Below are 13,332 nucleotides of genomic sequence, written 5' to 3' on the forward strand. Positions count from 1 at the left end.
TTTTAGAGCACTGGTTGAGAGGGGGGGGTGAAGGACTCAAGGACAAGCAATTGCTTCCCCGCCCTGCCCCTGACATGGCTCTCCCTCGCCTGGACCACTCCTGACACCCACTCCACAACAGAATGTCAGCCACCAAGACCCAGGGATGCCCAGCACCTGCCCCATCCCCAACCCCACCTGCACGGCCCCCTGGGAGGGCTCAGGACATGAGCCTGAAGAGCTCAGCCCTGGCCAGGCAGAAGCAGGTGGAAAGGAAGTTTCTCCAGCTTGGGGATGAACAGTAGATGGTGGTGGCTGGGCATGGGGGGACCTACAAGCAGCATGGGAACTCCACAGACGGCGAAAAAGCAACTTTTTGGGCTTTTGGCTCGCTAATAATCACCAATGAGGCATTAAACAGGAAAAGCACCCAGCAGCTTTTGTCCTCCAGGTGATGCTGGCTGCACCCAGCCTTGCCGAAGCCAAGCCACCCATGGGTAGGATGCCCTGCCTCGTCCTCGTCCCATCGGTGGGCACAAGGCCGCACTGGGAGAAGCCATGAAGGCATCGCAGCATCGTCACCCATGACATGCACAGCACAGGGCAGGACCCGCACCACGTCCCCCCCAGGGACCTGCCCGGAGGTGGGGACGGGAGGCAATTCCCACCAGCATTGGTGGTACTGCACTGGACTTTCCAGACAGGTATCTCCATCCCACTGCGAATGGGGAACCTGGGAGCACCCCGGGGGCCAGGCTCAGGAGCCCCAGCATCCTCCCACATCCCCGCAGCAGTGAGCGGGGGGCTCCCGAGCTCCTTTCCTCAGCTGGGAGAGAAAGTCACCCCTGTGCACCAGCCCCTGCGCTTCCTCGATGCTTAATTAGAAGCCTCTCCCTTTCTCCTCACTCTCTAATTAACATGCCGGGAGCTCAAAAGAAGAAGGCAGCACAATAATACGGGGAGACGGCTTCCAGCAGGCCTAGGCCTCATTACGGCGGGGCTGGGGAGCCGGGAGCAAGGCGTGCTTTACATATGGAAACACCGCAAACAAGAAAGGCTGGGCAAGGAGAGAAAAAGATTTGACCTCTGCTCCCTCCTATTGTGCGCCCGTCATCCCCCTTCGGCGGCCAGGCCGGTGCTGGCGGGGCGGCCGGGATGGCGGGCGGGCACGGGGCTTTATCATGGTGATGGGGGACCTGTGCCGGCAGCGCCCGCGCCCCAGCGTGGCAGGGTGACCAGGCTGCTCGGGAGCCCGGTTTAATCTCTCTGAGGCTTTTCTTGGCTGTTTCTTTTCTTCTGCCAAGTCAGCTCGGGGAGGGGGCTTGCTGTCAGCCCCGGGGTGAGGTCCACAGAAACGTCTTCATCCAGCCCCCACGGAGGGTGGATGGAGGGCAGGATGGAGCCTGAGCTGCCACCTCCACGCACGAGGATGGGAAGCATCTCCAGGGTCTGGGAGGCTGGATCGGGCCACCCGAACCCGAGGGAGCAGGTTGGGGGGTGTCGGGTGCTGGGGTTCAACACTGCTGCCAGCCACCACAGCCAGAGCAGGGTGGGACGCTCTGAAGCACCTTGATGCCCCATGCAAACCCTGTGGGACAGGGAGGTGGCTGGGGCTGCTCTGGTTCTGTGTCGTGAGCGGAAGGGTACAGAGATGCACTGCCTTGTCCAAGCTCTTCTTTAAAGGAGCTTGTTCTGGGCGGTCTTGGGATGTGGCTCAGGGGACACTTGGCATCAGTAAAGCGGAGAGACAGTCGCTGCTGAGACAGCAAATGTCCCTCCATGAGATGCCAGGGATGCTGGACAGTCATTTCAGGGCTTGATCAAACGGCTGCTGTGGGTGCAACCTCACAGGCCAATGCCCTCATCCTTTCCTGTTACAAATGACAGGCAGTGGGATAACAAGTGAGACACTGGGGATAAACAACAGTGGCCTCGGCATTTCGTTTCTCCCCCTCCTTGATTTTTAACTGGTTGCAGGCCAGCTTTATGGTGAGTATGATTTCTCCAACACCATGTTGGCCTGATGCTGTAGGGTGAGAATTACACACTGCCAGCACTGGGGTATTTTGGAAGCATCATCTCCTAGCAAACTACTGGAAATCTCAATTGTCATCCTCTTTTGTGCTCTTCCCACTAGACCTTTTCACGTGGTCAAGGCACTTTGCTTCATGGCTGACTTTTGTTGAGCCATCCCACCTACATTCACGTGCAGCAGGAGACCCAGGACCGGGCTCCGGGCCCCTGTAAAGCGACAGGATAACTTACCCCTGAAGGAGGATGCACCGTCCAGCCCAGCTCTGCCGTTGCCGTTGTGGAGTCCATCAGCGTCTCTGGAGGAAGAAGGTGAAAGAAGGAGTCAGTGGCCATCCGGTGAATGGCCTGAGGCTGGCGAAGGGGAAAGAGGTGGAGAGGAGCCAGTCTGGGACTGCAGCCATCAAGCCCAGCCTGTGCCGGGCCCTCTGGACAGCTCTCAGCCGGGGAGGAGCCCGGCATCAGTCCCTCCACCCATTTACTTTCCCATCCATTGCCCGTTGCTCCCTGGCCCCCTTGTCTTCTGCAATGCATGGGGGCACGTGTTCTGCCACCCCACCAGCCCAGCTGGACTTTCCTCCCCAAAATCCAGAATCAAGGTACCACAGCTCTGGAGCAGCTCTGCTGCTGCAGATGAGGAGCCCGGCCTGAGCAGGTTTCCTGCATGACCTTCCGATTTCTTTTCCAAAAGCAGGGTATTTTTTTTCTCAGTGTTTTGCTTGATAGGCAGAATCCTCAGCGATGCGGTAGCACATGGGAAGGAGCAGCATTTTTAAGACTTAAAAGTACTAAAAAATTAAACCAACATTAAAGCTGGTTTTCCAAGCGATTTGGGTTGAAATAGGTCAGGCGATGCTATCGCCGACCAGCGCAGAGGAGAAGTCTGCCTCAGCCACGCCAGCAGCAAAGCCTCCTCATCCTTTCTACAGCTCGTCACGCTTCCAGCACTGAAGTTTTTCTCATCCCAAATAGCTATAGGTTGGCCTAACTACACTGATGGCATGAGAAGGGATGCTCAGGTTATGGCACCCCAATACTTGGGCTAATGTGTGTAGGTGTTCCCCATCCAGCATTGCAAGGGGCCAGACAACCCCATCAGAAATACATTGGACAGATGCTTCCATGAGTGGTTTCCACAATCAAGGTAACTGTCCATCCCCCAAGTCTGAAGTCGCATGCTTGTTGCAACACGGGAACTTTTCTGCACAGTGCCCACTGCTGACATTTTAAGAAAATAGGACAAAATTCCGGGGTTTAGGAAATGGACTTTAGAAATCACGCCCAAAGGCTTCATCACACCGAGGCTGGGCATGGGAAAAGCGTGATGCTTGTGGGACAGACTGTGCAGGCCAGCATACGGCCAGTGATTCTGTGGCTGAGGCCAAGGTGATGCCCACAGAAGATATTATATCCCTCTGCTCTGTAGGGAGAATGCGAATCTGCCCCCGATTTCAGCGCATGCACTTGGGATGCCAACTGCATTTGCAGGGATGCTGGAAAGCATCCATCGCACACACACGCAAGACACAAACACAAAATCTGGCTTGCAGCTTCACTTTCCCTGCCCTCACAGTTAATGCAGGACAGGCAGGGAAATAGTCCAGCTTTAGGGCTCTGCAGCTCTCAAGAAAAAGCATTTTATGCACAAGGTGTACACCCACCACCACGTCAGCTCACTGACAGCAATCAACCAGGAGAACCCCTATAGAGTCGAGATCTCCAGCCACCATCCTATAACCTAATAAATGGTGTCAGTTCCCATGGCCGCAACAGGGATGGAGAGTTACCGGCTGTAACCATGTCCTGTTGCTGCTCCTCACCGCCAAAAAAACAAGCATCCTGCCACGAATCCCCAGAAATCATCTCCACCTTCTCCACTTTCGCCACGTTGAATAAAAACAAAGGAAGAAAAGCTCAGCCTTGAGCACACCCATCATTTAAGAGACAAGCGTGCAGAAATGGCTGCCCAACAGTGCACGTGAACTCCCCTTTTCCCATCAGCAAGCCAAAAAGTTCCTCAGCACAGATATGCTCCTTGCACCTACTTCTGGCAGTAAATCATTTTCAGACTGTGGGTTGTTCGTTACTCCTAGTTAGAGCCAGCGGTTTCCAGTTCACAGGAAACCAGGATTTCAAAATTTGGTTTTATTCCAAGAGTAAAAAGCAAAAATAGTTCTTTTCAAATTTTCCCACTAGGAAGAGTTCTGGAAAACAACTAGTCCAGAAATGCTGTCATTCAGATTGATGAAATTTCTTTTTAAACTGAATATTTGCTTACATAGTTCAATAATACTGTTTATTTTATCAGAGTATCTGGCTTTTTCATTAAAACACCAGTGGCACTTTGATCTAAAAGGAAAACAACATTTTTCACCCAGTGCCTGCTAGAAGCTGCACTACGTTAAAAAAAACCTTAAATTTGTTACTTTACCTTAACTATCAATGACAGTGGCGCATAGTAAGCCTATTAATAGCAGTGACTATAATGTAAAAGAAGACACACTCTAAAACAATATAAATAATTCCTCAAATAAAAATAGTATTTTGAAGCATTTTTCATTTTTAAAAGCTTTTTATTTAATGAAAACTCGGTGCAATGGCAATGCTGTGCTTGGTGCATTACTCCGGAGTGCGCTGCCCACAGTCCTCGCTGCTGCCCCTTATCCTCAGCTGAAGAATTGCACGTCTCCTCGGAGCCATGCATCTACCTCAGCTGGCCCAAGGCCATCTTGTTTTGACCCAAGACAAGGAGAAGTAGAAATTTACAGGTTTTAAGCAGGTTTTTCCAATGGTCAATTATCTTCTCGTAAAAAAAAAAAATATATGTTCCATTAATTTTAGTCCGAATTTACACTGTTTGGCTGCCAGCTATTAGATTTCCCTTTACTTGTACAAAGAGTCTGCTATCCAAAACCTCCTTTCCCTCTTGTGGTGCCTAAAGGTGGCAAAGGAATCCTCTCCAAGGTAACTAAATTAGCTGAGCTTTCTTGTTCTTCCACCCTAAAACAGGTTCCTTTCCTTGAGGCTCCTCTTTACCAGCCTTCTTTGTGGAGGGTGGAACCCCAGACTGGGGTCCCCAGTGTACACAGCTGTAATGTCCCTTTGCACCCTTTTTTTGCACAGTTTTTCTACCAAATTTCTGCCCTGTCTGAAGTCCGTTTGGAGATGGATTGGCATGTTAGCACTTGGCAGCAGTTGCCTGAATTACAGAAAATTGTGACTCACTGGTCCCCACAAATCAGGGCGAACCTGGTCAGCCACACTGACTGCAGAAGTGGATGTGAAGCCAGGATGGGTTTCAATGGTGGTGGTGGGTTTGCTCCATCATCCATTGATTGCTAACTTCAAAACACCTTATTGCCCAAATAACGGCCTGTCACAGAGTTATCTTGCCCATATACCTGGTGAGGAGCACCCCTCACCCTCCACCTGAGGTCGAGGAGGCCACATGGTCCTCCAGGCAAGATCCCTGTCTCATCCCTGAAAAGTTTCTTACATCCAAACAAAGGAAGCACATTAATTAATTTCTCTAGAAAACAAAATCAGAAGCCACGTCCAATGAACCAACACAGCCCTCATCTGCAGGGGCTTCTCTCTGCCTCTCTCCCAGGCTCGGACGTGCTTAGATCTCCACAGCAGCAGGCAGTGAAGGGCAGACCGCGGTGGGAGAAAGGCCCCATGAAGACGCAGCCAAGCTCTGCTCTGACATCCCATCCTGAAAGTGCTGGCACAGAGTCCAAACTAGCAACCAATAAACCAGGAAGGTTTAAGTAAGCAAGACAAGGCCTTACCACCCACCTCAGCCACGCAAAAGAAAGGCTGAGATTCCCCCGGGGTCTGTTCCTCCTTCAGCTGGATGGGTTTTTATTGCTGCAGGGGGACTGCGGAAACTCATCAAAGAGGAGTTTGCGAGATGATTGATTGCGGTTTGCAAGGATCTACACCAGGAGAAAGCAGCAGCAAACAGAGCTCCTTAGCCTGTGAGGGAAATTGCAGCTACAGCTTTGCCTGGGAGCCAAACTCAGTAAGACACATGGAAAACAAGATTCAATTTCACCCATCTCTGAAAAGCAATTGCCAAGAGATGCAGATCTTGCACCATTTGCATCCTTTCCCATCCCTGGTGAGCCAGGAGCTGGAGAAGCACATGTTGCAGGAGCACACGCTGGGCAGGAGGTCACCATGGTTCCTTCTGGCCATCGAGGTATGATGACCTAGGAGATACTCATGGACATCTGAGTGGATGGGTGACTCCAGGCACCAAGACGTCAGTTGTACAGAGATCTGCTACAGGTGCAAGCCCCACACGACGTGTGATAAGCCCCAAGGAATAAGAATCCACTATCCTCCAGAGGCAGCTCCTCCACCCACCGTAGTCCTAATGGGGCTGCCCTCAGTTCACTCAGTCCCTTGCAACTTCTGCACCCACGGTGACCCGTGGTGGGCTGCCATGGCCATATCTCACCCAGCAGGTCTCCTGATCCTACCTGTGGGCTGCCCCATCATCTCACCCTGCTCCAGGCACCCAACAGGACCAACTCCTGCACTGAGGACAACAAAGATGGACCAATTTCTGGATGGGCAACCCCAAGCCCAGCTGTTAGCAGCCTGCCAACCATAGAGAGGAGAAGGTGCCTGCTTCAACAAGCAAACTCGGCAGCTTTTCTCACTGTCACAGCCAATGCTTTCACGGTGCCATCCTGTTGGTTTGGCAGTGCCAAATAATAGGGTGAGGGGCTGGTACCTCAGCTGGTGCCTTTATAGACCCCCCCGGCACCCAGGACAGAGCAAACCCCCCGAAATTACAGTGATGACAAGAAGCAAAGCCACGCAGGAGAGGCAGGGGTGGGTGTCTGGCCCCTGGCCCATCTCTGGTGGCTGGCGATAGCTGCAGCTCAGTGAAATGCTCTCTCCGGAGCCACATTTTCTCAATATTGTTGTTTGTGTTCTTCCCTCCCGTGTGTTTATCTGCAGATTCACATGCTACCCACGGCATTATAAATAAATCTGCAGCTGCTCGAAAGCAGCAGACGCAACTCTGGCCTGCTTCCCACCAGAAACCGCACTGCTCCCCACGGGACGGTTAGGAGATAAGTGCCTGTCCTTTTCACTTTGAAGATGCTTTCAATAAGCAACTTTCTGCCAGCGCTGGGGCCCGTCACCAGCTCCACTGCTTGCTGCGAGGGCATGCCAGGGCTCCAGCTCGAGCACTTTGCGTCTAAAGATGCGTCATCACCACCATACCACCACCTCCAGATGCTCAACAGCTACGCTAAGACGCCATCAAGATGATGATCTGCTATGACCTGGGTAGGGAGCTCCTACGTTTCTGCATGGCCTTCTTGCTGCTTAGCCACAAGTGAGATGAGCGTGGGGATCTCAGCTGCACCAGCTTTTCCCATCTGGCCAGGTCAGGACTGAGACTGGTGGGCAGACCTGGGAGGGGAAGACAAGACTGGGATCATGCTGGGTGCTGCTGGTGATTGGGGACACCAGCACGGGATGGCCAGGTCTGGGGATGGAGAGTGACAGGACCAAGGGACAGTGGCAGAGAGGCTGGAGGGGCAAGGGAGGAGCTTTGCACATTGCAGGCACACTTCTCTGTGTCCGGAAAAATAACTTCCATGGAGTTTTGCCAACTTAGACCAATTTAGAGCATCTGGCCCCGAGTTTCTCAGAAGTCCTGGCAAATCCTTCACATTCACAGGCTCCAAACTCATCCAGATAAAGAAACAGCTGGACAAATAAATAGCCCCACAGATAGCTGGAGCCTCCACCCTCATTTTTCCACCCACAACTTTTTCCCTTCCCCTTTCACTTCTCACACCAGCTCCTCCCTCACGGTAGGAAACTTGCCAGCATTTTAATCCTGGTACAATATTATTAACACAGGGAACGAGTGTCTCAGTTGACCCAGGATCGCGTCAGCTGGGGCCAGTGCTGGACGTGCAAAGGAGGCAAGAAGTTGCCCAGATGTTTCTGATGGGCTGGGAGCAAAGTCACCCCAGGCAGACATGGAGGGGAGACCATGTCACCATCTCCCAGACGTGACCTGGAAGCCCACCTAACCCACCTCATCAGATCAGTCCAGGCTGGAGGATACTGCAGAGCGGGCTCAGTGCCGGAGCCCAGACGGGTGGAGCAAGACCGGGATCCGCGCCGGAGACACCGCAGCTTGGGACAAACTCCTCCGCGCAGGCACACGTGCTCCTGAAACTGCGTTTCCAGCCTGGCCTCACGCGTGGCCACCACATCCCCGTGCGGGGGGGGTGCGGCTAATGAGAAACCCGTCTGTTCCCCGCCCCGAGGAGCCCTCGACACAGATCTATTTACCCTTCCAGAAGTTGAAAGGCCCCTCTCTGCCTCCTGCGCTTTACTGGAGCCTTATTATAATATTTTTGCCAGCGAGAGCTGAGAGGGGCTGAGCAAACCCAGTGGCCCTTCACTGCAGCCCCAAGCTTTGCTTTGCCTGGCCGATGGCCAGCGGAACAAACTGAAACCCAATCCCCCCCCGGCCGACCCGCTGGCGCAGGAACAGCACGCTGCATTGTGAGCCGGCGGCTACAGGATATTTTGGATACTTCACTCAGGGATCCACTTAAACTCCAAGAGGGAGAGTGATTGATAGGGAGTGAGAAGAGGGAGCTGACTGAGCTGGGATGGGGATCACTGGCATCCCAGAGCCCCAAAGGCCACCCCAAGGGCAGCCATAACGGGTCGCACCAGCGGTCCCGGTGCTGCAAGAAACCCAGCAGACAGGTACGTGGTCATTCAACCCCTTTCCCTGGAAAATTAGGTCCAGTCAGACTCAGAGACCTAAGATTAAGGGTGATGTCCAGCATCTCCATCATCCAGAGCACCTCTGACCTGTCACCCAGGCCCCCAGGCTAATAGTCGTGGGGGCTAGCAAGGCATGGAGCAGGGACGCCTGACCCCAAAGATACCACATAGGTAAGGGAAAGATGTCACCACTTTTGGGGAGCCACAGAGCCTTCCTGGCTCCTCAGTTCACCAGGATGTCACCCAAGCCCGTCTGCAAGCCCTATGAAACAGGAGCCAGCGCCAGAGCCAGCAGGGGAGCAGGGGATGGTGCTGGAAGCTGGTGGGGCTCAGTAGTGCCTGCTGGGATGTCTTCACCCATCTACTGGGTGATGCTCAGCTGCTGGTGACACTCGGAGACAGGCCCCAGTTTCCCGACATCATCTGCCCCAGAGGTCAGCAGAAACATGGCCACCCCAACAGAGACCCCAGAAAGCTGCTTCAGCAGCACCAGGGACCTACAGTCCCTGCTGGCAGCATCTGTCCCAAAAGGAGTCGGGACTTGTAGGTGGTCCGAGTTCAGCCGAGGGCAGGCTGCCGGGAAGAGACAATGCAGATGCTAAATGCCAGCGAGCAGGGGCCTCCTGCTGCTGCTGGGAATGCGGTAGCCCCACAGAGAAGACACAGATGCAGACGTTTAACAGCCATTGCTACTGTCAGCACTAATGACTCGGTCCCTGCAGTGGCACCGACCCCACCGTCTGCAAGCCACCTTGCAGAAGGGAATCCCAGGGTTAAGCAAGCGTTGTCCTCACCTGCATCCAGCCTCATCCACCCCACCAGGACAGCCCCGCAAAGATTAAATTCCCCATCGAGACCTCTCTCAGGAGGATGGAGCGAGGCCATGTCGCTAGCAACAGCCTCCAGGTCCCTTTTCCTCTCCAGGGGGGGCAGGGATACCCTGGGACGCTGGAGACCCCATGCCCATGAGCTCCTTCTGCAGATGCTCCAGCCCCAAAGGAGCCACAGCCTCCACCATGCACTGTCCCGGTCCAGCTGTCAGTGTGGCACAGCCACTGTACAGGGCTGACCCCGCTGCATGGGTGGACACACGGCCATCACCGCTGGAGGCAAGCACAGCGCCACTACCAATGGTGTGCAGCAGCAGATCATAGAATCATCATAGAATCACAGAATGGTTTGGGTTGGAAGGGACCTTAAAGACCATCTAGTTCCAACCCCCCTGACACGGGCAGGGACACCTTCCACTAGACCAGGCTGCTCTAAGCCCCATCCAACCTGGCCTTGATGCCACGTACGGCTCCTGGCTGCAGCATCCAGGGGAAAGAGTTGCTTTATAACATAATAACCTGCTCCGACCACCACGGTTGGGGCCAACTGGTACAAGGTGTAATGCCCAGGGTTCATGGCCGCACTGCCTAGCCCCTTCTATACCCCAGATCCACTCTCCTGTATCCCAGACGCAGCATCCTGTATCCCCAGACCTACTTTTCTGTATCCCCAGGCACAGGGACAGGCAACCTGAGGAGCTTTGGGATGCAGCAGGAAGCTGCAGAGCATCACTGGGTAAGGAGCACGTGCTGGGCTCTCGCACGACATCCATCCCTTTTCCTCACTAAGCCCTGCCCATCATACGATGCGATCTGATGAGACCAGGAGGAGTGAAAAGAGCCCAGGGTATGGGGTTTTGGCCAGCTCTGCTTCCCCTTTCCCCTGGGGCCAGTGCCACCAGCCACCCCCAACCGGAGTGGGGACAGTGTGCGCAGCGAGCCCCCGTCCCACCTCCCACCACCGCTGGCACTAAATGAGGTTTTGTCACCCTGCATGGTGGCGCGGGCTGCAAGTAACTTGCTCCCAGCAGGCTCCGGAGCCCTGCTCAGCATCCCAATTGAGCTATCCTTAATGGGCTTCAATTTTAATTTGCTTTTATTGGAAAACACAGATGGTGACCCCCTCTTCGCCCCCCCCCCCCGCCCGAACATATACAGGGTAATAACATTTACGGGGGAAAGATATTATCTCCAAACACAGCCAAAGCTCCAGCAAAAGCCCCACCACCACGCAGCCACACAGCCCTGCGCCTGGCTCGTAAAGGCAGGGCCACACAGAGCCACCGACCCGGGTCCAGCAAAGCAGATTTAAAGACCAGGACTAGTCCTTGGTGCAGCCGAGCAAGCCTGGCAGATAAATCTGGTTCACTTCTTCCATGACCGGGTCTTTGCAAAGCAACATGGGGAGCTGTGCGGAGCGGAGGGATGCCCGAAGCTGCTGCCCAGGGCTGGAGGGCTGTGCTGGTGCACCCACCCCACCAGAGCCAGCCCCTACCTGCAGCCCGGACGGCTGCTTCGGTCATCCTCGGCTCCAGCCAGTCCCCTGCAACAAGCTCACGTTGGAGCTCAGGGCGGCTGCAGGGAGGTGACGGCAGCGCAGGGACACACAGGGACAGGCAGGGACGGGCAGGCACTGCTGCATGGGCAGTCAGGGTGGGGAGTCCCCCACCAACGAATAAGCATCGAGAATAACTATGTGACTTGTGCCACACGCACCCAGGCACCCAAACGCTGGTGCCTGCGGATGCTCCTGCACCTCCAGCGCTGCCGGTGCTGCCGCGCAGAGCCCTGTACCCCCTTCCACACACCCCCCACATGGTTGAGCGGGGATGCCCTCCGCCGCGCATGTCTGGCTCCATGCATCTACCTGACAGCCAAGTACTCCTGCTTTTCACTGTTTTTACTGACAGGCTGTAAATTTGCTTCTGGTTGGCAGCTCCAAGTGGGAACAGCTTGGGAGGAACTGCGGGGCCAGCTGCAGGCTTGTTTGTGCCAAGGTACACCCGTGCCCTGGGCTGACTGTGGCGGCGAGGGGCTGTGGATCAGGCTCCCGGTCACGGGAAGCTTCTCCCTAGGACAGACACAGGAAATCCCAAAATCCCTACAAGGAGCTTGGCTTCCTTCTAGCATCTCCTGAGGTCAGAGCATCTCTCCATCGCCATCCCTTTGGTATCTCTGGGGGTTTCATAGAATCACAGAATCGTTTTGGTTGGAAAGGACCTTTAAGATCATCAAGTCCAACCATTAACCCAGCACTGCCAAGCCCACCGCTAACCCATGTCCCTCAGCACCACATCTACACGGCTTTTAAATCCCTCCAGGGATGGTGACTTCACCACTGCCCTGGGCAGCCTGTGCCAGTGCTTGACAACCCTTTTGGTGAAGAAAACCTTCCCGATATCCAATCTAAACCTCCTCTGGCACAACTTGAGGCCGTCTCCTCTCATCCTATCGCTTATTACCTGGGAGAAGAGACGGACCCCACCTCGCTGCTGGAGGGTAGTTGTAGAGAGGTCTCCCCTCAGCCACCTCTTCTCCAGACTAAACACCCCCAGGTCCCTCAGCCGCTCCTCATCACACTTGTGCTCCAGATCCTTCACCAGCTCCGTTGCCCTTCTCTGGACTCACTCCAGCACCTCAAGGTCTTTCTTGTAGTGAGGGGCCCACAACTGCACCCAGGATTCGAGGTGTGGCCTCACGAGTGCCGAGTACAGGGGGACGATCTCTGCCCTGGTCCTGCTGGCCACACTAGTGCTGATAGAAGCCAGGATGGTGTTGGCCTTCTTGGCCACCTGGGCACACTGCTGGCTCTTATTCAGCTGCCATCGACCAACACCCCCAGGTCCTTTTCTGCCAGGCAGCTTTCCAGCCACTCTTCCCCCAGCCTGTAGCGGTGCGTGGGGCTGTTGTTGTTTCCTCTCAGCCACGCCAGGAACACAAACCCTGCATCCCCTCCGGGTCCCCCTACTGCACATAAAGCCGCAGTGGAGCCAGCAGCTGCGGGCGGTGGGTTTTTTTTAGTGAGCTGCAAACGTTCCCTTCCTTGGGAAAACCCCACCTTCAATACCTCACCACGGAGAGGGTTCCTCATTCACTCCCCAGTAATTCATTACCCACTAATGCAACCTCCCCAGGCAGCAAGTTGAACCAAGGGGATTCTCCATCGGTGGATACCGCGAGGCTCCTGCTCGCTTGTGGCCCTGCCCGGGCGAGGGATGTGCTCCGTCCATCCATCACAGCGCTGCCCATCAAGCAGGAGCCAGCCAGCCACCCTCCATCGGGAAAGAGCATCCCCGAAGCAGGCAGGAGATGGGCTGTGGGACCGCAAGACAAGAGAACCCCCTCCAGGGCTAAAATCTTGGGTACAACTTGCATCTGCACTGCAGCAGAGCTGCCACCACCTGTGAGGGCTGCATGGAGGAGCTGGGGGACCAGGAACCAGCACTGGACTGGGGAACGTCCACGCCGGGACGTACCTGTAGGTCTGCAGATCAGCCTGGAGAAGGTGGCAGCAGCCTATGAACCAGCTCTGCTGCTCATGGGGCTGGAGGAGAGCAGACGCCAGAGCTCAGGCTGACACTGGGATGGGCTCCTGGACACCCCAACACTTGTGGGGACTTCATTTCCATCACAAAACTAACACAGCCGATGTGGGCAATGGCAGAGCAAACCTTGTTTTGTCAGCGCATCAATGAACCGAGGATGAGCAGTC

At 54.9% G+C, this 13,332-nt stretch overlaps 1 protein-coding gene across 5 annotated transcripts in view; it reads right to left on the bottom strand.

The window, feature by feature from the left end:
* EPHB2 (EPH receptor B2) overlaps nt 1-13,332 on the bottom strand; it is a 135,662-nt gene that overhangs the window by 94,882 nt on the left and 27,448 nt on the right. For 3 of the 5 annotated variants that reach the window (XM_068414792.1, XM_068414793.1, XM_068414790.1), the window contains exon 2: nt 2,245-2,309. In XM_068414792.1, coding sequence (XP_068270893.1) covers nt 2,245-2,309 — 65 coding nt within the window. Of the gene's footprint in view, nt 1-2,244; nt 2,310-13,332 lie in introns of those variants that run through there. The other 2 variants (XM_068414795.1, XM_068414794.1) reach the window with 1 other exon arrangement.

This window comes from Nyctibius grandis, chromosome 17 (assembly GCF_013368605.1).
Source record: "Nyctibius grandis isolate bNycGra1 chromosome 17, bNycGra1.pri, whole genome shotgun sequence".
In the NCBI taxonomy this organism is placed as follows: Eukaryota; Metazoa; Chordata; class Aves; order Nyctibiiformes; family Nyctibiidae; genus Nyctibius; species Nyctibius grandis.